Source organism: Danio rerio, chromosome 12 (assembly GCF_052040795.2).
Source record: "Danio rerio strain M-AB ecotype USA chromosome 12, GRCz13ab, whole genome shotgun sequence".
Taxonomy (NCBI): Eukaryota; Metazoa; Chordata; class Actinopteri; order Cypriniformes; family Danionidae; genus Danio; species Danio rerio.
In genome coordinates this window covers 14,893,329-14,921,312 of record NC_141032.1, presented here as the reverse complement: position 1 = coordinate 14,921,312, position 27,984 = coordinate 14,893,329, and the positions used below count along the sequence as shown (strand labels likewise).

At 35.8% G+C, this 27,984-nt stretch overlaps 2 protein-coding genes and 1 long non-coding RNA gene across 16 annotated transcripts in view; 2 read left to right on the top strand and 1 right to left on the bottom strand.

Moving 5' to 3' along the window:
• Positions 1-26,461, bottom strand: part of mto1 (mitochondrial tRNA translation optimization 1) — a 95,265-nt gene extending 68,804 nt beyond the window's left edge. Inside the window, exons 1-9 of one of the 9 annotated variants that reach the window (XM_087274440.1) lie at positions 26,136-26,461; positions 19,946-19,987; positions 19,786-19,844; positions 19,605-19,670; positions 19,331-19,530; positions 12,014-12,131; positions 11,636-11,934; positions 10,926-11,038; positions 10,396-10,586 (exon numbers count right to left, since the gene is read on the bottom strand). In XM_087274440.1, the coding sequence (XP_087130566.1) occupies positions 10,396-10,586; positions 10,926-11,038; positions 11,636-11,934; positions 12,014-12,131; positions 19,331-19,450 (841 nt within the window). In that variant the 5' untranslated portion in view covers positions 19,451-19,530; positions 19,605-19,670; positions 19,786-19,844; positions 19,946-19,987; positions 26,136-26,461. Of the gene's footprint in view, positions 1-10,395; positions 10,587-10,925; positions 11,039-11,635; positions 11,935-12,013; positions 12,132-19,330; positions 19,531-19,604; positions 19,845-19,945; positions 19,988-22,750; positions 22,893-26,135 lie in introns of those variants that run through there. The other 8 variants (XM_087274438.1, XM_087274435.1, XM_087274439.1 and 5 more) reach the window with 8 other exon arrangements.
• On the top strand, positions 7-25,120 carry LOC110440141 (uncharacterized). 2 transcript variants are annotated; one of them, XR_015503967.1, is made up of 4 exons: positions 7-248; positions 23,835-23,874; positions 24,142-24,194; positions 24,277-25,120. It is a non-coding gene; the product is annotated as an uncharacterized LOC110440141 (long non-coding RNA). The 2 variants fall into 2 exon arrangements; XR_015503966.1 differs by having other exon boundaries at positions 24,121-24,194.
• Positions 26,462-26,536: 75 nt separating the features above from the next.
• The window catches only part of avl9 (AVL9 cell migration associated), a 38,474-nt gene continuing 37,026 nt past the window's right edge, over positions 26,537-27,984 (top strand). For 3 of the 5 annotated variants that reach the window (XM_087275394.1, XM_087275392.1, XM_087275393.1), the window contains exon 1: positions 26,797-26,937. Coding sequence is in view for 3 of the 5 variants with exons in the window: in XM_087275392.1 (XP_087131518.1) it covers positions 26,863-26,937 (75 nt within the window). In the remaining 2 variants the exon portion in view is untranslated. 5 annotated transcript variants of the gene reach the window in all.

The window sequence follows — 27,984 nt, the reverse complement described above, 5'->3', positions numbered from 1 at the left end:
ATTTGTAGGAGAGAGATTGATCGACCAACTCTGCTGTAACAATAAACTGCTTCAACTTGACAACTTTGAAGACCTCAGCCTCTTTTTTGAAACTTAGAAGATGTTTGTCGAGATCCAGCGCAACTTTCCACAACATAATTTGGCGCCTTCATCGTGGGGCTGGATTGAGGGTGGTCAAAGAAGGTGTCAGTGGGCCGATCCTTGGCAGACACTCACGCAGAGACCAAAAAGCGAGCAGATTAAAAAAGGTGAGCAAATTTTTGCTTTATTTTGGTTCTCTGATGAGTGTACCAGACATGGACCGGACGCCAGAACTTGACTTTAAAAAATACCTCACCATTAAAAAGAACCTTTGAGTTGACTACATTTATTAAAAAGAATGATAAAGTAAATGATAAAGTAATAAAAGAATAGTGAAGTGAACTATTTATAAGAAAAAGAGGTCTTCCAGGTTGTCAAGGTATGTGCTTGTACTAACAAATGGCTGTGTATTATGCACTTACTAATGGCTTTGTATTATATACTAACAAATGGCTGTAAATTATATGCGTATGAAAGAAAGGTACATGCATGAATTGCTACGCGAGAGGCGGGAGCAGAACGCGCGAAGGCAGCACTAGGGGTTGCTTTTTGTGGGTGTGGATAGAGCAAAGGAGCGCTCCGCGTCTCTGTACTCGCCTGTGGATTGAGTAAGACTCTCCCGATAGAGGCAGGGAAATTGGGAGGAGGCCTTTAATCTGATCCCAAAAGCACCTATAAGGAGGGCTGGATCTCAGTGAACTGACCTGTGTAAGTCTTGTTAGTCTATATGTTGTGTTTTTATGTGGTGGTCTGGACCAATGTGAATGGGGAAATTTTTTCTTACAATTCCTAGAAAAGAGGATTGAATAAGAAAGCATATACTGTGAGATTTGTGAATGAGGATGCATGTGATGAGAGAATTGAATTTAAAGCATGAGTAGGGTGTGTGCTTAAGGATGTTAAGTGTTAGAGAGAAATTTCTGAGGTGTAGTGTGAGAGAAAGTTAGTATTATAATTAAGAGAATAAAATATAGATAAAAATATGAATTGATTAGAGAATGAATAAAAATTGCACATGCTGTGCTGGAGGGACAAAGCAAACAACGTGGCCACAACACTTAAGAAAAGCAGTTTTGCATGTAAAAAAAGTTTGGTTTGTCTCCCAGGACCTGCTTGTGATGGTAAAGACACTTCAACTGTTCCCCCAAATTAAAATAAATAAAAGTAATATGAAGGGAGGTTTAGATTCCAGATAGTTTGCATGCAAATGATCTGTGTCTGTTTGTTAAGAGGCCTTGATAGCGACAGACGTTAACTAGTAACTGTTACTCAGATTTGGGAAGTTATTTAATGATGATATACATAGAACAGATTTAGATTTCAAGAGTGAGTTCTGAATGTGTGGTGACAGTTAAGAGATTAAAAACAGATTGGATTATAGAGATGTGCACAAGGAAATTCCTGTAGTTATCGCTTTAGTGTTGTATGTGTCTGTGTATGTGTGAATGGTTGTGTAAAATTCCATATTAGTGGACAAGCAGAGCCGCCCTCCTGCACCGTCCCTTAAATAGAGCATGGCAGAGACGGACGCTCTCTGTGTTACACTGAGAGGAATGAATGACTGAATGAGCCCTGTAGATATAAAGGGTCAAATGTTGAGTGAATGATTCCTCTAAATGTGAAGGACTAGAATGTGAGAGTGTGGTTAAGTGTTTGTGTTTAGTAGTGTGTTTGTGATAAATAGTGAAATAAAATAATCATCATTGTAGATTATAATATTAAGATGGACTGCAGATATTGTGTGATATAGAAGAGGTATGTATATATATTGGAAAAATATAGAAGAGACTGATAGTTTAAGGAAGAGATAATAATATTTAGGAAATAAATAAATTTAGTTCAAATAAAAAGACATAAAGAAATAGTAAATTAAGGAGAAGTATATAACATAAGTTGACATGTGCATACAAAGAGATCATAATTTAAGTTCTTAGAATATAATCTAATTTAGGGAATAGCATCTGATTTAGTATTAGTGAGATGTAAAAGTGTATATTAAAAATAGTATAAGATAAATAGGATAAAGTAAATACAATTTGGAAGAAGATTATGTGTTAAGAATAAAGTAATAATTAAAAAAGTAAACATTTAGAAACAGAGAGGAATAACACATGATAGGAAATATTAGAATTATACAAAAATATATATATATAAATATATACAAGATAGTCAACTAAGAGAGAACATAACAGAAAATAATGACAAATGGCAAAAGGAAGGAACATTTGATGTAATCAGTTTGTGTGTGTGTGTGAGAGGGAGGGGGGGGGAGAGAGAGAGAGAGAGAGAGAGAGAGAGAGAGACAGAGACAGAAAGACAGGACAATGGGTCAATGACCAATACAGAGGGAAATTGTGGAAGTAGCAAAAGAACTTAAAATGGATGAAAAGCAAGTAGGGAAAGGTTAAAACTAAAGAGATGAGTGTGTAAAAAAGAGTGAGAAAATGTACTATAGGATTGAAACAGATATAGAAAATGTTAGAGAAATTCAAACAATGTAAAGAAAGGCCAACTAGTGAGAAAACACTAGAATAGATTAGGGGGAAAAAAACACAAGCTGAAGCTAAAGAAAGGAATTAGAAGAAAATTAAAGAAACAGAAAATTTAAAAAAGATACAGTGGACTTAGTAATAAATATTAAGAAGAATTAACTATTAGACAGCAAAAACAAGAACATAGATGAGAGGAGTCTTTATTTGATGAAGGAAAAATGGGAAAGTGGAAAAATGCTTAGATTATTAACTAAGCAAATTGTTATATTAAATTAAGGGGCACGGAGATAGACTTTGAAGGGTCCTAGTCTTTTCGCCTGCCGGACATCCCTGAAGGCACTGGGAAATAGAATAAGGTGTTTTGAGAAACACAAGGAGCAACTTGTTGACTGTGGACTCTTATTACATGAACTAAAGCAGTAAGCCAGGCACTGCATACAGAGAGCTACTGAGACTTGACCCATCGACATATGTTCAAGAGACACTTAAAGAAGGAGAAACAAGAAACTGATGAACTGATCAAAAAGCTAAACTTTCCAGCAACATCAGCTGGGTGAAAGAGAAGCCAGCACCAAGAGGGAGGAGAAATGCTCAACACTAACTCCTTAAATAAGCAGGAAATGTGGGGATTCCTGAATACAACAATGCAAAGACTGCACCATCTATGGAACAGTTGCCTCGGGGTTTGAGGGAGAGAGATTGGCTATGGCCTAGCAAACTCAATCTCAAAAGCCCAGTAGACATATGATCCAAATCAAGTATATTGCAAATTAAAACAAAAGTGTAGCCTTTCTTGTTTCAAATCAGACTCCTGTCAATTGATTAATTAGAAAGTTATTTTATAAAATAGGACTTTACATTTAGTAAAAGAATTTTGAATTAAATAAGGATTATGAAATAAAAAGATAATATCTATTAATTAAAGCAGATAGAAGATGTAATTAAGACAATTGATAATGGAAAATAGATTGAGTTAAAACATTTCTGAAGCAGGGCTAGTAAAAAGAAGAATTTGTCTACGCAAATTTATAATTTTAAAAGAGATTTAGACTTAGAAAATTATTATCAGGAAGAAATTAAAGGAAAAAAGAACAGCACAAGAAAATAGGTCATTAGTGAAAAGCTCTAAGTGTAATAAGAGATGATTTGGGGAAAAAAAGGGGTTTAATGTAATAGATTTTGTTTCATAGATCCATACAAGTAAAAAAATTGGAAACTAAATTTGAGGACTAAAGAGTAAAGCAAAACAGAACAAAAAGATTAAATGATTTTTCAGTTAACTTACAAAAATTACATGAAAGATGTGTATACAATCAAGTAGATGGGTTGCCTTCGAAAGTAAATATTAATCAAGAGAAATTTAGAGAAAAAAAATAAATGCAACATTCAAATGAACAAATAGTTCAAAATGATTTAAAGAAGTACAGTTAATACTTAAAGAATTATTATCATTGCAGGACTTGGATTTAGAATTAGAAAATTAACCAGTACAGTGAGGGTTAAAATTAAACCAGATGCACATCTGCAGAGAAAAGAAGAAAAAAGCTGAAATAGGTATAAAAAACAAAATTGAAGTTTTATTAAGAGTGGGAGTGTTAACACCTGGTGATTATAATATGCAATACATAGGTCGTTGGATATTTCTATTTAGATTATATTTCAATTCAGGTATGAGAGTGTATGTAATTATTAGGATTTGAATTTAAATTGAATAAATACTTTAATTATGCTGCAAAATGTGTCAACTGAAGTTCCTACATTTTATGAACAAATGTTCCTCCTGATGTCAAATATTGTTGATAATTAGTTTCTGTTCAGCCAAGTTTAGGTAATTAGCAAAAGAGGATAGGTACCTATTAGTATTTTCATTTCAACTTTAATCCCAAACTTTAAATATCATACACGAGGACTTAAAAAGCTTTTATATTGTCATGTAGCACAGATATTTAAGCATGTTAACTAGAGTGAGAGAGCGCAATGTCCACCAATGTAACCAATATAAACTAGTGCATACATCACATGCATAAATCACGCCATGGACATTACATTAAGATGCCTAAAGGTTTAAAAAAGCCTATATAACAAAAGAAGATGAACAAATGAAAATAGTTCTGTCATAAACTATAGTAAAACAGCTTGTCAAAAGCTGTGAACAGATTATACAGGTATAGAGAAAAGAGCACTCTTTAATTATCAGCTGTTAGTCAGCATCCGCTCTTTTTTTTCCAGGTCATTGCGCCTTCCAGTTCATTGTGCTGTGTAAATGCAGACGATCTGATACGAGTCACTTTTAAAAGATGATGTATAAGCAGGTCATCAAAAAAATCAGATACTGTCACAAAATCAGAATTTATCATCAAGATCTGTTGTGTAAATGCAGCCAAAATAGGCTGTGTTCTATGCTATTCAAGCCTCATGAAACATCCGCCATCACTTAATTTTTTATTCACAATCTCCTTTCAAGAAGTCCTCCCTAAACTGTAGACCATGGTCACGCAGATGAGAATTTCTTGCCCCCTTCCATAAGGTGTCTCTGTCTCATGTAGGTTTCCAGATCGTCATTTCTTCTTTGGATCTGGAAGATCTGTTGTTCAACTTGATACACACGTTACTCCAGACACATCACCTTCGCTGACACAGAATTTAACTCAAACAACACAGCATCCACTTTTCTATTCAAGCAGAAATGTTCTGTTCAATCGTGTCAATTTGGCAGTTAATCAGATGCGTAATCTTTTTAAGCTGAGACAAGACATCAACATTTGCATTATCACTGGCCTTTTTCATGACAACTGGTTACTTGCTTGGAGTAAAAGGTAGAGCTGGGAAATTTTTTTCATCCAGGCTAAAACAATCCTCGTTTATAGAAGTAATATACATTGCTTCCAGCAAGTATTCACTTTTTCTACATTTTTGCTTGATACAGCCTTATTCCAAAATGGACTAAATTCATTTGTTTCCTCAAAATTCTACACATAATACCCTATAATGACAAGGTAAAAAAAAGATTTTTTTTGAAATTGTTGCAAATTTATTAAAAATAAAAAACCTGAAAAATCACATGTACATAAGTATTCAATACTTTGTTGATGCACATTTGGCAGCAATTACAGTCTCAAGTCTTTTTAAAATATGATGCCACAAGCTTGGGACAACTGTCTTTGAGAAATTTTGCCCATTCCATTTTGCAGTACCTCTCAAGCTCTATCAGGTTGGATGGGAAGCGACAGTGTCCAGCCATTTACAGATCTCTCCAGCGATGTTTAATAGGATTTAGGTCTGGACATTCCACTCAAGGACATACACAGAGTAGTTTTGAAGCCACTTCATTGATATTTTGGCGGCGTGCTTTGGGTCATTTTCCTGTCTGAAGATGATCCTGCCACTGAAAAACATCCCCACAGCATGATGCTGCTACCACCATGCTTCACTGTATGGATGGTATCAGCCTGGTGATAAACGATGCCTGGTTTTCTCCAACATAACACCTGGCATTCACTCCGAAGAGTTAAGCTTTAGTCTCACCAGACCAGAGAATCTTGTTTCTTATGGTCTGAGAGGCCTTCAGATGGCTTTTGGCAAATTCTAGGGGCGGGGAGTGGCTTCCATATGGCCACTCTACCATAAAGACCTGATTAGGGGATTGCTAAGGTTCTCCTCTCTGCACAGAAGAACGCTGGAGCTCAGACAGAGTGACCATCAGGTTATTGATTACCTCCCTGACTTCTCCCCCGATCACTCAGCTTAAATGGCCATTTAGCTCTATAAGAAGAGTCCTGGTGGTTCCAAACATCTTCCACTTACAGATGACAAAGACCACTGTGCTCATTGGAACTTTCAGAGCAACATACATTTGTAACCTTCCCCAGGCTTGTGCCTCTAGACATTCTGTCTCTGAGGTCTACAGACAATTCCTCTGTCTTCATGTTTGGTTTGTCCCTTGATATGCACTGTCAACCCTGGGACCTTATATAGACAGGTGCATGCTTTTTCAAGTCATGTCCAATCAACTAAATTTACAGGTGAACTCCAACTATGCTGCCGAAACATCTCAAGAATGGTCAGTGGAAACAATGTACCTGAGCTCAATATAGAGCTTCCCAGTAAAGGCTATGAATACTTATGTACATGTGATTTTTCAGGTTTTTTATTTTTTAATAAATTTGCAACAATTTCAAAAAATCTTTTTTTCACATCGTCATTATAGGGGATTGTGTGTAGAATATGGGAAATAAATGCATTTAATCTACTTTGGAATAAGACTGTAACATAAAAAATGTGGAAAAAGTGAAGTGCTATAAATACTTTCCAGATGCACAGTATTCATGCCCACAGCTAATGCTAATGACCGTGCTTGCACTAGGGCTAGCATTTTTAGCTTTATCTGAGTAATTTGAAAGTCTTTGTTTATGTACCATGTCTAAGTAAAAATAATAATAATAATAATAATAATAATAATAATAATAAACAGTTATCAATAAATCACCAAACTGTAATAAACAAATGTTTTGCTGAGTAAATTAATACCTTTTGGCTTATTAGCAAGGTCTGTGAAGAAACTTGGTGCAAGTGCTTAAAATTGCATCCGTTCAGGCTGCCATCTTGGTACCGCCACCAAATATATTAACATTGTACATTGCGATTGTTCCTCGCCACTGGCTTGCTTGGTTTGGAACTTTTGGAGCTGTGCATCAATTTGTTCTTCAGTGTTTGGACTTTCAGGAGTGAGATTTAAACTACATTGAAATAAACTAAACCAAACTTCAGTAAAAATTGAGTTGAAAACTGGACTAAAGCCGTTCACAAAGCAATTTTCTTCATTTAAAGTGCCTTTTTCTCGGTTTAAGTGGAAATTTTGTTGATCAGTAAGAATAATAATAATTCGATAATTCAATGACAATAATTATAACAATATATTTTTTTTTCGATAAAACGATAATGACAGTTCAATAAGTGTTCGATGATATTTACATTATGCGTAACGCTGCACAGGCATTTTGCAGCCTGCACGTAGTACAAGTTTACAGCCATACAGTGTTGCACTCGGAAAAGTAAGAAAAAAAGTTTAAAAAAATAAGGCCACTGTCACAGACATTGTTAATAAGAAATGTCAGTAAACTTCAGTAGTCTGGAGCTACTTCTTTTTTTTTTTTTTTTTGCAATCTGACACAAAACAGAGCAACGTGCACTGCAAACTGCGAAGAATCGTGCCATCGAAAACAGGCAACACCACAGAGCTCTTTCATCATTTAAAACAGATGCCACCCTTATGAAGATGCTAAGAAACTACAGCCCTAAACAAGTTTTGATAAAATTCGACCATCTACAAGCACAGCTCAACTCCCCAGCAGAGTCTCATGTCATCATTTTCGAAAGCAGTGCCTTATGAGAAAAAAAAATTAAAAGACACTATAACAAACTACACAATCTCAATAAACACTTGATGCTTGCTTTAAACTGCAGCCTGCATTATTTAAAGGTGCAGTAGGTGATTGTCTTCAGAAACATTTTTTGTTGTGCTGGTTGAAAGTCTCTTCACATTCCAATAGTATTGATTAAAGTAAATGTTCTTATATGTATTTTTAAATTCTGGATAAGGCATACAACTAAAATATGTTTCATCCTATTAAATATTGTCAGACCGAAAAAATAACTTAATTACATTGTTGATAAAATAACCAGCACTTATATATTTTATTATTTTTCTATAGATAATTAAAAAAATATTTCCTGCCAGTTTGACGCAAGCAAATTAAATTGTGGCCAGTTTTACTTATTGAACAGTCCCTTGGCTAAACTTGCCCTTTAGTGAGATGGAGAAAATGAAAGAACATCATAACAGAGGAGAAATCCGATGCTTTAAAGACATAATCTTTAAAATAATGACATATTAAAAATTGCATCAAATATATGACAGACATTTATGATCAGGGCTCAACAATAAGGACTGCCTGATGGCCTGGGACCAGCGTGCAAGATGCTCGGGACCGTAGACAGGGCTTTTACACCTGGACGTTTGTTTCAGAAGCTGTTATGATTGCCCAGTTAGCGCAGTTCATTTAGCATATGTAAATCCCGCAAATGCGCTCGGATTCACGCCAAATCAATCGGTCCGAGATCGCCAAAATGAGGAGGCCTCAGATCATTTAAAACGAACTCTGGAACAGGTCAATTGAAAGCAAAACAATCAAATGAACTGATGAACCAGGCTATATCATAGTGTATTATGGTTGTGTAATAGCCATATACGACTAGAAAATTATAAGTAGGATGAATGTCATTCCTACATGTAAATGTGGTTTCATGTCCAATACGAAAGTGAACTCATGCTGAAATATTACAGAGTGCTGTTTATCCATTAGGTAAATTGACAGAAATTACCATCTGATATTTTTTTCCATAGTTTATTCTTATAATATTTTGTATTAGGCCTATACTGTTTTGTTCATTTCTGCACTGACACCTGAAAAGAATGATCAACATTGCTTCATGATCTCTCTTCATCTGTTAGTTCTCTTTATAATTTAGGCCTATAATGCATAGTTTTAGCCAACATTTTTTTTTAAATAGATTCATTCAGTAGATAGATTTTTACAAAACTTGACAACTGAAATAAGGCCATGCCCCTCTATGATTTATATTTAGTGATGATGTCTGTGGGTGTCAAACACATAAAAATCAGTGACCCCAACTCTTACCATTTTAAAGCCCTCAAAAATCAGAAAATAAAATGATAAATGCATGAAAACAAGAGCATTTGATTTACTGGAATGAAGCAGCAGGAAAACAAAGTAAACTTCAATGTTATTTAGACCTAAATAGAGATTATACCACAGCAACATATCCGAGTGCAGTAAAGGACAGTAAATTAAGAACAACAATGAACAAATACAGACTGAGTGCTCATAGTCTGATTGTAGAAACGAGCCAATACAGACAGAACTGGCAACCCTGAGAGAGCCGCATTTGCCCACACTGTGCCCAGGCAGAGATGGAGACAGAGGAGCACTTCCTCACTCGCTGCACAAACTATCAGCACATCAGAGATATGTACTACCAAAAACTACAGAGCATTTACCCACAATTCACTGAGTTAGACCATAAAGCACTACTGCAATATTTACTAGGGGAAAAAACTGACTATCGTTCTAGTAGCACAATACATTAATGTTGCAAAAATAGAGAGCAGACCAATAAAAACATTAGCGCGCGCGCGCACACACGCGCACACACACGCGCACACACACACACACACACACACACACACACACACACACACACACACACACACACACACACACACACACACACACACACACACACACACACACACACACACCCTCCCTTAGATGATTGTAATTAAATCATTGTAAATATACTGATTATTATTGGCTTTTTATTACTGTTGTTTTATCCTAAAATGTTGATTGTTAAATGTACAGTGTATTCTGATCTACTATTATTTTATTAATAAAATTGAATAATATGATATATATGAATGAAATTATATATTGAATAATAATATGATATATTGAATAATATGACATATTATTTATATTTTTGTTTATTTACTATATGTATATATCTTTTTGCTTTTTTACTACCTCTACTACTATTTACTACTACTTGTTTTTATCAAATATGTATGTTCTTTTATTTTTAATATTTTTTTCTGTATTCTTGACTTATAACCACATTTATAATGTGCCTGATAGTTGTACTTTTCACAATTTGATGTACTTTTAAATTTGATGATTTTCCAAAAAATGTGTATTGTAAATAAACTGCTGTACAAACTCATTTTAATCGACTAAAAACATACCTGGAGTTTGAATTTTGGCATGCTGCAGCCCAGGGATCTCCCTGATGAGTCGGAGCTGCATCTCCAGTGGCATAGTCATAGACAAACCCTGAGGGTACATGAGAGAGGAGGTCAAACCCTCTGGTTCCAGCCATACTTGATGCTGTCGCCCTGGAAACCGCAGCACCTTTGACTCAATGGAGGGGCAGTACCTAGGGGAAAATATGTAAGACTCAGCTTCTCTAACATAATGCAAAAAAATACACCATGCAAAATAGACTACAGAACAACAACAAAAACACATATAAAATCAAATGTGAAAACCTGCAGTCCTACCAAACTGTCTTTGGGTGGTTAGACCACTGCAATTTTGTCCTTATTAATAAGACACTGGGGGAAGGTAAAGCTTGCATACAACTTAAGTGTTTCAGCTCAAATCCGTAAGGACATGAAAAAATTTACTAGAGATAAATTCTGAATGGTGGTAAATACAAACAAGTGAATCGACCTTGAGCCGATGTAAAGTGTGCTTGTGGATGTACAAATAATACCTGGGTCCTTTAATGTCTTGCTGTATGTGTGAGTTGAGATGGCTGCTCTCTTTCACCACTTTTTCTACACCAGGAGTGGTGTATGTCAAAAAACATGGAAGTTGCTCTTTAGGCTACACAGAAAACCAACAAAAAATAAAGAATTAACAACTAATTCAAATTATAATGACAATAACTAATTTTAGATACAGAAGATTATATTTTGTGTAAGCAACTAAAGGGATAAAGGTCTATAAGATTTAAATGATAAGTGAAATAACAAAGAAACTTTAATTTCCTTTTCTGTCTCCTTTCAGAGCTGAGGACAATCACCAAAACCACCAGTTTTTGTCTTGTGGTGCTATTAGCCCAATCAGTGTTTTCAAAATGCAATTTCCCCACAGACCTAGAGAGAAAAGGCCAAATAATAGCTAACAGACTGCCATATGTATGCAGTTTAATCTTGTTGGCTTTACAATTTATTCAACATTTAAATGGCCATAATACAGGAATATAAGGGAATAATTCATATTTGAGGATGCTGCTCACACAAAACTGTTGAATAAACTGCCTTTAATTTATATTAATAATACTGTTATTTAGTACTTTCAAATATGGTCACTATGTTTTATAAAAAAAAAAAAAATCTGTCAAATGTTTTTTTTTTAAAAGAGGATGTATTCCCATAAAAAAAGAAAAGCTAAATACACAATAAGACAGAAATTTCATACCGTGCAGTGTGTGTGTTTGTTAATGAAGCTGAATGGAGTAGGACTTGAGTCAGGCAAACAAACAGAGGTGAGGGAGAAGTCAATTGAATCCTTGACAATACGGGGAGGAGTACCAGTCCTTAGCCTACCAATCTTCAACCCCAAAACGTTTTTTAAGTTATGAGAAAGACCCGCACAGGAAGGTGGATCCCCCATTCGGCCCCCTGGAGTAGTGTTCTGGCCCATGAAGAGAGCACCTGACAGGAAGGTGCCAGTGGTCAGAACCACAGAGCTGGAATGGATTTCACCACCTCCATTAGCTGCCAGAGACAACATTTAGGGAAAATAAGAATCCTTCACTGTTATTAGGCAGTATTTTAAGTACATGATATACCTCACCCAGGCATATTCCATAAACTTTATGTTTTCCTGGTTTCCCTGGATCAGCCTCAGTCAACAGAAGGTCCTGAACAGAACCCTCTAGGATGGTCACTAAGGGTGTAGATAAAAGCTCTGACTGAAAGACAAGAAATCAAGCTTGTGAAACCTATAAATATATAAATGATCTGTAGATGCCATATTACTTGGCCAATATAAGATGTTACTTGAGATTCTGAAATAATATACATTTTTTTTAATTAACAGTTTTTTTAATTTAAATTAATTTAGTTTTTTGAAAATATATTTTAATAAAACCTGATATACTTTCAAAATGTTCAGGCAAACTAAATTATTTCTAAATAAATTAACACACAATGGTTGTGGTAATGATACATACAGGGAGTGCAGAATTATTAGGCAAATGAGTATTTTGACCACATCATCCTCTTTATGCATGTTGTCTTACTCCAAGCTGTATAGGCTCGAAAGCCTACTACCAATTAAGAATATTAGATGATGTGCACCTCTGTAATGAGAAGGGGTGTGGTCTAATGACATCAACACCCTATATCAGGTGTGCATAATTATTAGGCAACTTCCTTTCCTTTGGCAAAACGGGTCAAAAGAAGGACTTGAGAAAAGACAGGCTCAGAAAAGTCAAAAATAGTGAGATGTCCTGCAGAGGGATGCAGTATTTTTAAAATTGCAAAGCTTCTGAAGCGTGATCATCGAACAATCAAGCGTTTCATTCAAAATAGTCAACAGGGTCGCAAAAAGCGTGTGGAAAAACCAAGGCGCAAAATAACTGCCCATGAACTGAGAAAAGTCAAGCGTGCAGCTGCCAAGATGCCACTTGCCACCAGTTTGGCCATATTTCAGAGCTGCAACATCCCTGGAGTGCCCAAAAGCACAAGATGTGCAATACTCAGAGACATGGCCAAGGTAAGAAACGCTGAAAGACAACCACCATGGAACAAGACACACAAGCTGAAAAGACTGGGCCAAGAAATATCTCAAGACTGATTTTTCTAAGGTTTTATGGACTGATGAAATGAGAGTGAGTCTTGATGGGCCAGATGGATGGGCCCGTGGCTGGATTGGTAAAAGGCAGAGAGCTCTAGTCCAACTCAGACGCCAGCAAAATGGAGGTGGAGTACTGGTTTGGGCTGGTATCATCAAAGATGAGCTTGTGGGGCCTTTTCGGGTTTAGGATGGAGTCAAGCTCAACTCCCAGTCCTACTGCCAGTTTCTGGAAGACACCTTCTTCAAGCAGTGGTACAGGAAGAAGTCTGCATCCTTCAAGAAAAACATGATTTTCATGCAGGACAATGCTCCATTACACGCGTCCAAGTACTCCACAGCATGGCTGGTGAGAAAGGGTATAAAAGAAAAAAAACTAATGACATGGCCTCCTTGTTCACCTGATCTGAACCCCATTGAGAACCTGTGGTCCATCATCAAATGTGAGATTTACAAAGAGGGAAAACAGTACACCTCTCCAAACAGTGTCTGGGAGGCTGTGGTTGTTGCTGCATGCAATGTTGATGGTGAACAGATCAGCACACTGACAGAATCCATGGATGGCAGGCTTTTGCAAGTGGTGCTTGGTGCAGAGCCATTTGAGGAGAGTTGAGCTCCAGCGAGGGGGAGCTTAAGCTTGAGCTCCACCTTTTTTGCACTTCTTCTACGAGTGATGTCACTGGGGGTAGGGTTAGGGGTGGAGTTGATGTACGCATTAAAACAGCTTACAGGAGGAGGAGCGACAGCTCATGCTCCCCCTCGCTGGAGCTCAGCTCTCCTCAAATGGCTCTGCAGTGAGCACCCTCTCGGCTTTTGAGTGTCCTTGCAAAGAAAGGTGGCTATATTGGTCACTGATTAGTTTTTGTTTTGTTTTTGAATGTCAGAAATGTATATTTGTGAATGTGGAGATGTTATATTGGTTTCACTGGTAAAAATATATAATTGAAATGGGTATATATTTGTTTTTTTTTAAGTTGCCTAATAATTATGCACAGTTATAGTCACCTGCACACACAGATATCCCCCTAAAATAGCTAAAACTAAAAACAAACTAAAAACTACTTCCAAAAATATTCAGCTTTGATATTAATGAGTTTTTTGGCTTCATTGAGAACATGGTTGTTGTTTAATAATAAAATGATTCCTCAAAAATACAACTTGCCTAATAATTCTGCACTCCCTGTATGTTTTAGAAATAAGGTTCATTATTTCTGTAAAGATTTTAAGTGTACTTTGTTGGCCTTCTTCGGCCATCAGTCAGTGTCTGTACAACTAAGTGGTTTACGTCCCATTCACACGGAGCTTCAGCGTCAACGTTTGACTGAAGGCGTGTCTGAAGTTGGGGCTGAAGCGATCGTCATAGAAGCGTCATTCAATGAAATTCAGTCAGCAATAGGCCACTGTTTAGCTGGTGTATTTGCATACAGCGATCTGATTGGCTGAAGCTTCCGTCGGCGCTTGAAAAGTTGAGCTAGTCCCAACTTTTGCAGCGAGCAACGCCTCTGAAGCGGCGCCAATGGATCCACAATGCAGTTCGGCAACACCTGACGTCACCCATTCAAAGTGAATGGAAAGCGTTTACGCTGAAGCCCCGTGTGAATGGGGCGTTAGTGTTAAACATGTCGCCTCTCGCCAGATTAACATCAGATTGAATTGGCCTGATTCAGCATGTAGAATTGGTGTCAGCTGAAGCGAATACTCTGATTTGTTATTCAGCAATAAATCAGTAAGAGAACAAAAACTTAAGTGATATAAGTAAGCAATTCAAGTAAAGATGGACTGTAATTTTGCTATATTTCTCAAATATTGGCAAATGATATAGAATATTAGATTTGCACTAGCGAATCCCTCCTTGGTGAGTGGCAATTACTATGATAATGGTAGTAAAAGCTCCTCTGTTTCTGCTTTGTTTGTGCACATTACATTTTCCTGTTTCAGTTTGTGGAATGAGAAAACTGTCACCTGTGCGTGCGAAAAAGACATGTCGTCTCACACAGACACATATTGCACTCTCCATTCAAACAAACAACTTGTGCCAACAAAACCCAACTGTGTTATCGCCTTGCATTGGCTTACATCTGGTCTCATCAGGATGAAAAAGCTGCTCGTGAATACACAAAATGATTGACAGTCAACAGAAACAACAATGTCAACCTTGTGGGGCAATAATCTGTTTTCTCATTCGCAATCAAAAACTAAACTTTTTTAACACATGCTTACAAAAAGCAATGTTTAGTATGTTTATCACTTACCACGTAGAGATCCGCTCCAACGATTGTGCCTGAAATTCTAATAATTCATATAGTTTGCAAATATTTGAGAAATGTAGCGAGAAATTACAGTTGGCCTTTCTAGACTTGATTTGTTTACTTGCTACATCATTTCACTTGAGCTTTAATACGGTGCCGAACAACAAGTCAGATTACTCTATTCAGCAGATGACCTGATGCTGATTCAGCATTGCTGAATCGTGCCAACGCAATTCCACATTAACCTGACATTAGCTTCGGACGAGGTACCTTATTATGTTTTGCTAATAATAGAGAAACTATGATGGATTAGTTCATTTTTATTCACTGCAAATATGTAGACTTAAGAAAAGTATACTTTCATAAAAAATTATAAATCCAACAATTCTAAATGCAAAAAAATACTGGTTTTGGTAATGATAATTTTAAAAAATCATTTAAACATTCTGACTTATATTAAACTGGAGAAATGGTCTAAAAGGGGTGAGTTTATTTTCTTATAGTTATAGGTGTGTTTTGAGAATAAAGCAATCAGAGTCTCATCTCCCATTCCCTTCTAGAGCCTTGCGTCGCACCTTAAGCGCATTTGCTATTTACATGACGTAAAGTAAGTGTAAGTGGAAACACTGAGCATTTCACAAGCAAACAGTTAACAGTTTTTTTTAACAGAAAACAGTTAAACAGAGCATCTATTGCGCAAGAATGAGAGATAAATTTAGTGAACTCTACTTTTACTTTTGCTCTCGTGGATACGGAAACCTTTACGTACAGACATCAATTAGCCTATAAATAATTAATTTTGTTTGTTAAGCGCAAATATTTGTTTCAAAACTATTTCTAAATTCAGTTCTAATTTCCAGCATACAAATAAATGAACAATAATAACGAAGTGTGTTTAAACACTTGAGTTATATCCTAAAACGCATGCTGTTCCCCATATGGTCTAAAACCTGCAGGTGGGCAAATCTAAGCTTGTTTTTAATAAAACAAATATAAATATGGATATAAGAAATAATACTGCTAATAATAATAACATTATACAAACGCAAATTGTTATGAATTGAAAAAGTCTCCCGAGATGAAGAAGGCATAAAAGCAGATATATATATCCTTAATATTTAAATTTTTTCATATGTAAAGATATTTGCGTAATGCTCTACATCTTGTGTGTAGACTATTAAGCAGTGTGTAAGCGAGGCGAAACTCTGCGCTGGAGATTAGACCGGGTTTGTTTTGGTCTAATGAAAAATCTATTATAGTCTCTCAATACAGCAATGCGCCAGCAGTGTGCCTCAGAACGCCTTCCTTTTTAGACCAGAACGCCTATGGGCGAACATATGAGCGCAAATGCATTTGCTATTTAAACAACATGGTGCAAAACAGCAAAACGACACTTGCGTCAAGCTGAAACTAGCATATAACATTAGCCCACGCCTTGCGCCGGGTGTATGATAGGGCCCCTTATGTTGAACATATTACACTTGTATTTGGTAGAGAATAGAATTGCCTTAAATTTTTTTTTTTTTTTTTTTTTTTTACTAAAATGCAAAGTTTTACATTTAAAATCCTCTGAGGTTTGTTTTCGTGTATATTAGTAAGAATAACCAATATATTGTGAATGCATATAATAAACTTAGTTATCTAGCTTTTTTGTAGCCTTTACTAGATACCTGTATATATAATGTTTTTTCAGTAATTCAATATTTTTATAGGGAAAAAATTAATTGAGTTATATAATGAGATTGTGTCTCCAAAAAAGATTTGAATGAAGGCAATTTCTATATATTACTTTAAAGGGGTAGTTATTTTTTTTATGAAAAAAAAAACTAATTCTGGTCCTCAGGTCCCTCACATTTTGTATGTCTCTTTTATTTAACACACAAGTTCATGGAGCTATCCGTTAACAAGCTGATGATCTGAATCAGGTGTGTTAAGTAAGGAAGACATACAAACGTGCAGGGCCGAGGACCGGATTTAAAAACCACTAGAGTAAAAAAATATAAGAAATTTACATTTTTGGGTGAACTAACTCTTTAACAAAACTTTTGTAATTTTTTTAACAATTAATAAATTTGTTTGAATGAACTTTCAATGAATACATGAAAAATACAGTAATGACGATGTACTTTAGTAGCCGCGCTTCCACAATCGCGCCTAAAGCGAGCGAGCCAGGGCGAGCCAAGGCCAGTCGCGTTTCCACTGTCACTTCCGGGCCTAATAGGGCCAAATCAGGGCTTTCTTGGGGCTAGCAGCCAGCCTTTTTCGGCCCGCCGAATACCTTGGGCCAAAGAGGGCCAGCTCGGGCTTCGGGGCGAATTGAAAGGAGAGGCGGGCACAGTTTCCGATCGCACATGAGTACATGCGCGAAACACATAACAAATAAATAAGGGAAAGAAAACATCTGGAACAAATTATAGGCTGGGGTCTTTTTGTGTATGATCGGCCTTATGTTTTTTCTTTTAAATGTAAGGCTGTTGCATAAAATAATAAAGTAGTTTTAATTTATAAGTGACGTTTCTTTGCTGCATCCTCCTTGATGTTTCAATAACGCATAATATTTACACCATATTAAAGACACAGCAGACAGTAAAGGTTTTCTAGAGTTTTTGTCAAGTTTAAAAGGTGTGTTTGTGTGCGTTTAGATGCCTGTGCGTGAATGTGAGACAGAGGAAAAGAGTGCTCCCTTCATAGCTCTGTTGATGCCGCGAGCGGCTGTTTTCTTTTCTTTTTTATTTATTTTGGAGATAATACATTATATGAATACAAAAGAAAGACAATAAACTTTACAAATTTTGTGTCCACTTTTGTAGGCTCAAAACAACAGTGTCATATCTAGATAAAATAGCCTAAGCTATATTGAAATAATTTTAAAAAATTACAAATATCAGATATAATAAAATCACATTAAATAAATAAACCAATTTAAAACTAACAAAAGCTAGCTATAACAATTAGGTACTATATCAAACTGTTTTAAAGCCATAAACTTTCATTTTTCAAAAGCCTCTCTGAAAAAAAAAGATTTTAGATATTTTCTAAAAACAATAAACACCGGAGAATGTTTTACATATTATTTATAAAGTATTTGGATACGATGATATTAATCAAATCTTGCAAACAGAGCATTTTCAGGGTGAGTGAAAGCAAAAACTAGACAACCTTTTTTTCTGTCTGCAGCTGCGCAGCACTTTACAGACGCATTAGGGAAAACTGCAAGTTCAAAATGTGTTCTGTGTCCACAAACAAATGTGTATGTTTTTATATGACGTGGTAAATATAAAAAAGGAAATTTTAAATACATGAAGAACTTTATTAGTGCACAGCTGCTGAGTGCAACGAAATATAGGCTTTATTTTATTACGTGCTGCTCTTATGTGCTGAAACACTTAACACTTTCCTTTACTTAAGGTATAATAAGCAACATCTTTAAATAAAGGGAATCACCTATTAAGTGTCATAAAGCCTATAGGGAAAAGTTCATGTTTCAGTTCTCTCCGGAGCATTTGGGATGAATGTTGGACAGCGTCTGTCTAACTGAGGATGTTATAAAATACATTTTATATCGAGTTATTAACGGAGAATTTTATATATGTGGTTCTATATTATGGATGTGTGCGCTCCCGGCGCTGGGTCCCTCCATTAGTGGCAAGACCACTGGATTTCGGTGCAAACAGTCAGTCAGCAAGTAAATTAATATGATAAATGAGAACACACAGGTATGTGCGTATAGACATATATTGTACTGCTGTACAGTAACGTGTCATTTGATTGTTTTGGTTGTCCTAATTTTAATAGTTTCGTGATGATGTGGTGTGCTTTATCTGCCTGATTCCCGCTAGAGTGGGCGGATTGAGTGACAATCGATTCGGGGGATGTTCTGGGGGCGGGGTTTGCGTGACGCGCTGCAAGCTACTAGCCCGACAGTGGAAACGCGACATGATTTCGGCCTCACTGCTCAACTTCCCTGGTGATTGGCCCGGCCTGGCCCGATAAAAGCCCTGGCTCGCACTGGCCCGATAGTGGAAATGCGGCTAGTGGTACACATCAGAAAAAATTTGCATAAAACCTGCATAAAGTCTTTATATCGCTGACGGTCCAGTTGGGCTCTGAGGCCCCAGACTGCTGGTCCCTTGCTGCGGTTGAGAATGGAAAAATGAATTCCAGCCCAATCTCCAGCCCGTCCCATCACACCATCAAGAGCGTCAATCTCCCTTACTAAATGACCCTTCCCGACACCCCCGAGTGATGGGTTACACGAGAGTGCCCCTACAAGACAAAAAGAAAAAAAAATCATTATTCTGACCAACATCTTAATAAAATGCAACAAACCTGTGACTGACCAATAGTCTGGATTTTCTGTGTGATGAGAAGTGTCTTTGCTCCAATTCTGCTGGCAGCAGCCACTGCTTCAGAGCCCGCGTGACCACCGCCAACCACAATTACATCATAATGTTGAGTGTGTATATTAGAAGCTTCAATAGAGCAGGTGGAGAGAGTCTTTAGAAACTGCAATCTTCTTACCAACATGTGTGACAATTGTGGTACACTAACTTGGAGGGTAACAGAATTTTTTGAAATCTCTGAAAAAGAAGGTTAGACATAGACTTATAAGTTTACGAATCAAAAGAAGAAAAAAAAGAAAAAGCTGAAAAACAGGACAGTACTCAACCACAAATTTCACCTTAATTAGAATATGTAAGGCCAGAAGTTATCTAGGTATCTTCTAAATATAAAAGAAAGACATCTATCAGAATAGTAACTTTTTTATTTATGGACTCCTACAAATACAACAAAGACTTGGTTTTATAGAATAGAAAACTATTACTCAATCATCTCTAATCTCAATCTGCATGATGCCCACAAATATGGCAAAAAAAACATTATTGGTTGGTTAACCTCTCAGTCATATAACACAGTGGGTTGTCCTTGACCATTCAAAGTGGCCAAAGCTCCCAGCCCTTCAGCCGTCAGTGTGAGGTCTGTCATGTAATACTGTTTTTAGCTTAGCTTAGCATAGCATAATTAATTGAATGGAATTTGACATTTAAATCAGGTTCTGAATAAACACAATGGCACATGATAAGACTGAATATTTTCCATACTAAAAGGGGTTTTTGTCCTTATCAACACCTGAAATTTATATTTTCGAAATAGCTTCTATTACTTGGAGCTGAACAACAGAACTATGACAATCATCAACTCAGGTACACCTCATATCTAACAATAATAGTTTGAATGCCATTTTAAATAATATTTAACGCCATACTACTTAAAGCACCAGCAGATAGTTTATCACAGATCTTGAAAATAAAATAAACATTAGAACTTGAAATTGAACTTTAGAACTATAACTCTGCAAACCAACACATCTTAGTGATTTAGCATGCACATTTAATAATGTTGAATGTTAAATTTGTATTAATTAGATCATAAACCTTACCATTTTGTGCATCTGTGCTTTTGAATGGCTGCATTTGATTTTCTGTCAAGTTGGGTCTGGTGCAAAAAGCCAAATTGCTTATTACTGCAAATCTTATCACGTAGCATTTTGTTAGGACACAGGGTTACAATGTAACCTGCTCATCTAATGTTTACGTTCATAATATTTATATTATTTGCTAATAGAGCTGCACAATTCTGGCTAAAATGAGAATTGCAATTTTTTGCTTAAAATAAAGATCACGATTTTCTCACGATTCTGTAGATGTAAAAAAATATGAGTCGCAATTATTGTTTTTTCTGAAAAATATGGTAAAACAACAATAAATAATAATACGTGGTCTACTGGTTTCTATAAATAATTTTATTAAACATAATAATTCTGATGTTGAATTATGTTTGAGATATGGGCCTATGCTTACAACCTATCATTGACAACATTAATAGACCATTTAATTCACTGGTAAAATCAACATTATATGGGCTAGGGTAGTTATACTGACACTGTAAACATTTATTTTCATGCACAACTGTGTGTTCGCTATAAAAGAAAAAAAACGCGATATGATTATTTAATTGATGTGTATGTTTTCGGGTCTTTTTCACTGCTAAGTGCTGTTCATACTTCGCATGCGGCTCTCACTCTGTGCCACAAACTGAATATTATTTACAACTTTATTACCTGTTACTTACAGCCTATGCAGGTTCTGTTTACTAAAGTAGATGCATGCACGTTTATCATTAAGTAGGGTGCAGCTCACATCACGTGTGATTTCTCGGCCGCGAATACAGCATTATATGAAGACAAAAATAATATTTTTAATGACTTATACCTTTTAATACAGTATGTGACTCTTTCAACATCATTTGCAGGTGTCCATGTCGCTGAGCAATGTATGTGAAACAATGAGAAGACTCGTGCAGCTGCCTTTTCTTCTCTCCTAAACTTGAAATTATGATTGGCAGAATCGTAGAAATGCTGGATTAAGATCATCTAGGGGGTCGAATCGAGATTGCAGTCTTTTTCGATTAAGTGTGCAGCTCTACTAACTAATAACCACCTCATGTAGAACTCTGAATCTGCGTCTCATTTTGGAGTCTGCTACTGTACACTGGAGGTCGCATTTCGGTCAAGGATGCATGCTTTAATAAATATAAATAAGCAGTTTTTCACCAAGGCAACCTGGGGTGCTGAAAAATAATTGGCTAATGTGTCAGTAAGCAGGTTAAAAGTATCAAAACAAAGACAGCCGTTCTGGCACGTAACGCACATTTTCAAAGCAGAATAATTGAATTTAGCATTGTTTTTTTTTTCAGATAAACAAGAATGTAGCATGTTTCTTAAATATCTGCAAACATATTATAGTATTTTTTATGCTGTGGAACACAGGCCTTAAACTCAGTTCCTAATGGGCCGCAGCTCTGCAGTTTTGCTTCAACCGTTAGAAGAATCAAAAACTTATATAAAGCACCCGTAAACAATACACTGAAAAATAAGCAGAATGCATAATCACTAAAAACTAAGCTGAGGCATTAATTTTATATAAACATTAAAAATAAAGTACTGCAAATATGTAAATATAAATAAATAAATAACTATAATATCCTAAAGGATACTTAAAGTCAACACAATGACCCTGCCAGAACAAGAAATAGGCTGAATGGATAAAAAAAAAATGGCTTTATGTCTATGCCATAAACCAATATCAAGCAGCGATCCCACTTTAAACCAACTGTAAAATTCCACAACTATACAAAAAAAAAAAAAAATCCCTGACCCTGAAAAATTCGATAACATTTCAGAAACTCCATGACCCGTGGAACACTGACTAATGTATATTCTGCCCTCCTCTGATGTAACGTTATTTGTTTCTTTGTTTTTGTATTATTGTTATTAATGTTATTATTTATCCTGTAATCACTGTAAAAACAAAGGTAAATTGATAAACAGTACTGCAATGAACCACCTTTACAAGCATGTCTGTTAGTTTACGATTTAATTAGGGCAACACTAAAACGAAACTGTTTTGCAAACACTAGTACTCACTATATCCTTCTTGATTGAATGTGTTCAGTTTAAACAACTTTATTAGGTAGCGTTACAGTGAAATCCTATCGGTTCAAACACAGAAGAATGTAGCTGTAGCTGTAGCTGCTGCTTCTTCTTCTTCTTAGTTTTTTGGCGAATTGCATTTTTTGTGCATATCGCCACCTACTGATTCTGTCTTTGCTCTGCCCCAATCACACTTCTCCTTCTACAGATGCTTTATGGCGGCTGGCCACCTACCGGATTGGAGTGTGTAGTACTTCATAGTTCATAAGCTTTTTGAGCTTTTTTTTTTTAACGGAGGAGGTATATATTTTTACTTAAATGTTGTGTAAAATGTAAAGTGACTATTTTGTAATAGAATGTTATTTTAAATAGTATTCAAGACTTTTTTTTTTATTTTGCAAAAAGTAGTAGGCCTACTTGAATAAATCATGTGAAAATTACAGAATTTTTCCGTGGTAGTAGATAATATGATTTTAGAATATGGTGCTTTTAAAATTTAACAATTACAATTTACTCATATTTATTATTGAAAATTACTCAATCATAAAATAAAATATATAAATTATAATGAAAATGAAGGGGGGACACGGTGGGACAGTGAGTAGCACGATCGCCTCACAGCAGGAAGGTTTGATCCCTGGTTGGGTCAGTTGGCATTTCTGTGTGGCGTTTGCTTGTTCTCCCTGTGTTCACCTGTGTTTCATTAAGGTTTTCCCCCAAAGTCCAAAGATGCTTTAGGTGAGTTGAATAAGCTAATTGGCCATAGTGCGTGTGTATGTGAATGCAGGAGTGTATGGTTGTTTCCAGTGTTGGGTTGCAACTAAAAGGGCATGCACTGCATAAAACATATACTGGATAAGTTGGAACCACCACAGCATGTGGCATGAAGGAGGAAGAGGATGTGATCGGTTTGAAATATGAGTATTAGAAACCAAAAAGACAGTTCTTTGTGTTTTACTCGCATTTGTTGAGCGACTGTACTGTGTGCTGTAGAATTGCTGAATGTGTAAAGATGATTTATAGTATAAACTTTGTGTGTGTGTGTGTGTTTTGTTTCTTTTATGTTTTAACCTTCTAGATCAGGAGTCAAGTAATGCCACAGAAGAGCTTATTCAAAGGTAAGTATTATATATAAATTACGTACATTTAAAGACAAAATTATTCCGTCTTCTTTGAAATTTAATTTCTTTTTCAAATATATCCCAAGTGATGTTTAACATTGCAAAAAATGTCACAGTATTTCTAACAAATTTGTTTACTTTTCCTAATGAACCTAGTTAAACCTTTCAATTGCAATGGAAGTTGAATAATAGTGTCTTGCTAAATAACTAAGAATGTGTTTAAAAATTCTCCCCCTTAAACAGCACTTACATACATTTTTGCAGTGGCTGAATGAAGTTCACTGGAAAACTTAAAAGACTGAAAAACTTCACATGAAGTAAGTAAAAGTGGAATATAGCATAAAGACTTTCTTATTAGTATGCATAAATTATTTGTTTTGTTTTTTATTACTCCTACAGGTTTGGAGCAATATGTGGATCAGTGTTGACCAGTTTTTTTTATATTTTCTACTTTAGATTGAGTTTGTTAATTAATTAATTCATTTATTTTTTTTTATTGGATATGTGATTGTGATAAATTTTGGCAGTTGTTTTAAAAGTATGCTATATAACATGGGGGTCAAACTTAGTTCCTGGAGGACTGCAGCACAGCAGAGTTTAGTACCCACCCTGCTTCAATATTACCAGTAGATTTCTAACAAGCCTTAATTAGTTTGATCAGGTGTGTTTAAATAGAGTTACAGCTTAAAGTCCCAGTCACACTGCACTATTCTCCCTATAGACTTCCATTCATATGTATATGAATGCTGCAGACCTGGAATGCAAGCTTATGCGACAAGTTTTACATTTCGCAGCATTGGAAAGTTTAAGCTTGGGGAACTCTGACCTGCGAAATCAAATTATGTGATTGCTTTAGACCAATCAAAGATCAAAACATGACCTCTCTGGGCAGAAATTTAAACTATGGACCACTCACTAGCTTTTTCAAGCTCTAATCATTTTGTTTAATCCCACTCCTTTTCGCAGTTTCGTACGACAGAATTTTGCATGCTCAAACGTTAGTGTGACCGCAGCCTTACTGTGCAGACCTGTGGCTCTCAGTAATATATAAGACTATATTTAAATGTTTGACACCTGTGCTATATATACTGCATGTATTGTTTATTAATTTAACCTTTGTATTTCATTGTAAATAGAAAATGTATTGATATCTGCTGATTTCTTAATTTTGTTTTGTTAATTTTCTGAATACCTTTTCTGTTGTATATTTGTTTGCTGCCAAAACAATAAAATACATTTGTCCAAAAGATTTTTTTGCTTTCTATTTTTTATAACAGTTAAGAATACTGATTAATTTTAGTAACACTACAATAGCTATATATGACATACTATTAATGTGTATGCAGTATAATGCTGTGAGTTGTAACACTACAGTACAGTAATTTACTGCAAGCAGTTTTCATTTAGTTACCATTATTGCTCTATTACAGTAATTAACTGGCAACACTGTTGCCAACGACTCACTGTAATGGTTTGCGTTACAGTAAATAACTGGCAACACTGTTGCCAGCTACTCACTGTAATGGTTTAGTTACAGTAATTAACTGGCAACACTGTTGCCAACTACTAGAAGGTTTTTACATGAGGTATGAATGTACATCCTGTATCAAAATCAAGCATTGTTTTTATACTTATTTCAAACGGGGACTTTTTAGCACTTCAAAGTGTGTTATGACTTTACATATGCTGCAGTAAAACAGGATTCATTTGAGTTATGCACATATATGGGACATCTTGTATCAGACCTGATCATTATCCATTATTTTATTCTACTTACATGAGGTCTTTACAGTCATCTAAAGTCTAATAATGCCCCATCCATATACTCCCATATACTGTATGGGTCGTCATATAACGAAGTATAAATATACTTGTAACGTTAACTCAAACAACGTTTTGTTGGACTACTTCATGACTGTATTCACTTTCTGAGGTTAGCAACGTTGTTTAAAATTGCATACAACCGTATTTGCAATGTACTGTAGTTGGCTAGGAAAAATAAAAAAAAACAATCTAGGTATTAAGAAGTATCCTTATCCTGACCGTTTGGTCTGCTATAAAATCATTTGAAGCAAAAAGATACACTTAGAGAAATTAAAAAAAAAACATTGGTTAAACTAACAACAACTGTCAAAAGGAGCTAATAAATCGTTTAATAAAAGCATACGTAACAGGCAAAAGAGCGAATCGAGTGCTCTGGGGGGGGGGCACTTTGTGTTGCTGATGAAATTACCGTAATCATAATAATACTTGCGCACCAATATATATATCGTGCTGGCTTGACTGTGTTTCCGCTGGTTTGACTGCAGTCATTTACTGCGTGTTGTACGTTTTTGCTTTTCTCTGATTCTCAATCTGCAAGCTTAGCCAAGTCACCGTTTGGTGCCGTTTGTAAATGTATTCCATCGTGTGCATGTAAAATCCTTCGTTTCTTCTCTCTTTTTGGATGTAACATCCGGGTTGAAATTGTTTATAAACACTTTCACTGGGTTTTGGTGGAGGTCTGACCGTAATTTCATCCTTTTCGCTACTCCATAGTGACGACAAGGGCGCTGCCATCTTGGACCATGTTTACATGTCGTTTAGACGCAAACCATCTCATTGGTCTGGGGGAAAGCACGTGATGCAAAACCGCATCTCTCGCCATCAAAAAAGATTACGCGAGGATAGGACTATTGCCTACTTTAAACAGTTGTGAAATAACTGCTGGAATATACACGGAGGTTTTTTTTATTCTATTTCAGTTGGTCATTTTATTAGTATTAAAAGAATGTAGTGCCCTATTTATGGGAATGAAATGAAACGAAAAGGTGCTTCACCTCACTACGGCCTACAGCTGAGCATATGTCTGCTATTATTTGTTTTCGCTAGAGGCGGAGCATCGGAACATACAAATTTACTGACAAGGGTGCGGAAGTTACAGACCTAACACATTAAAGCCACATTATACTCTTAGTTTTTTATTATTTGGAATAATTAGCGCTGATGGAGTGTCAGAGTAAAGAGGAACCCGTGCTGCACATTGTAGTGGTAGGATTTCACCACAAAAAAGGGTGTCAGGTAAGAGCCCTCATATTTGTGTATAATAATCTGTTTTAAATGCTCCTTCTTCAAGACTGTTACGCTAACAGAGAGTATATGTGTTTTTTATATAGATTTTTATGGTCACTGTACATTTGTATTCACTGTACAAATACGACAAATACAACATGCAAGTTTAGATCTGCTAAATGGTGCTCGATTTCACAGAATGGCTAATGGTCATGAATTATCAATATCGTCTGTAATTCAGTAACGTTATTAGTTACGTTAAGTGTGTTAGATCCAGCAAGCTACTCCCCTTCTAACTTGCTCTCCTCCTGACAGAAAGTTCAGATGTGTATTGTTCTTAAAAGAAAACTTTTAACGTTTAGTCTTGTACCAAACGTTACCAACCATTTTATTATTTTCTTTTTATACTGCTTTATTTGAAAATTACGTAGGCAAAATAACAACAGTAGGAAGTAAGGTACAACAAAAACTTAGAAAGAACACATCCAGCCCTTACAAGAAGTTATTTTATTGTTTATAAAGAATCCTCTCTCACTGTGCTGCCATATTGGTGTCACATGACCACCAACATAGGGCTTGGCAACCAACGTCACTGCTCAGTGCATTCTGGGACATAAACACAAAATGAGTTTAAAAGAAGGGCCACAACTATGAAGCTATGCTTAATCTCCCTGATCCCTATAAGGATCCTTTAGAGATTGATAATTGGAGATGTATTACTCTCTTGAATTACAAATTAATTGTATTGGTATATGCTAAACCATTAAAATCCCTACTAGACCAAATTATATATTAATCTCAAACAGACTTTATGAAAAACAGGCATATCAGTACCAATATTCTTTTTATTTAGGATATTCTTGACTATCTGACCAAATCGATTCAGGGGCTCATATATTCAATTCAATTCAACTTTATTTGTATAGCGCTTATACAATGTAGATTGTGTCAAAGCAGCTTCACATGAATGGTCACAGTAACTGGATCAGGGTAGTTCAGTTTTTAGTGTTTAAGTTCAGTTCAGTTAAACTCAGTTCAGTGTGGTTTGCAATCATT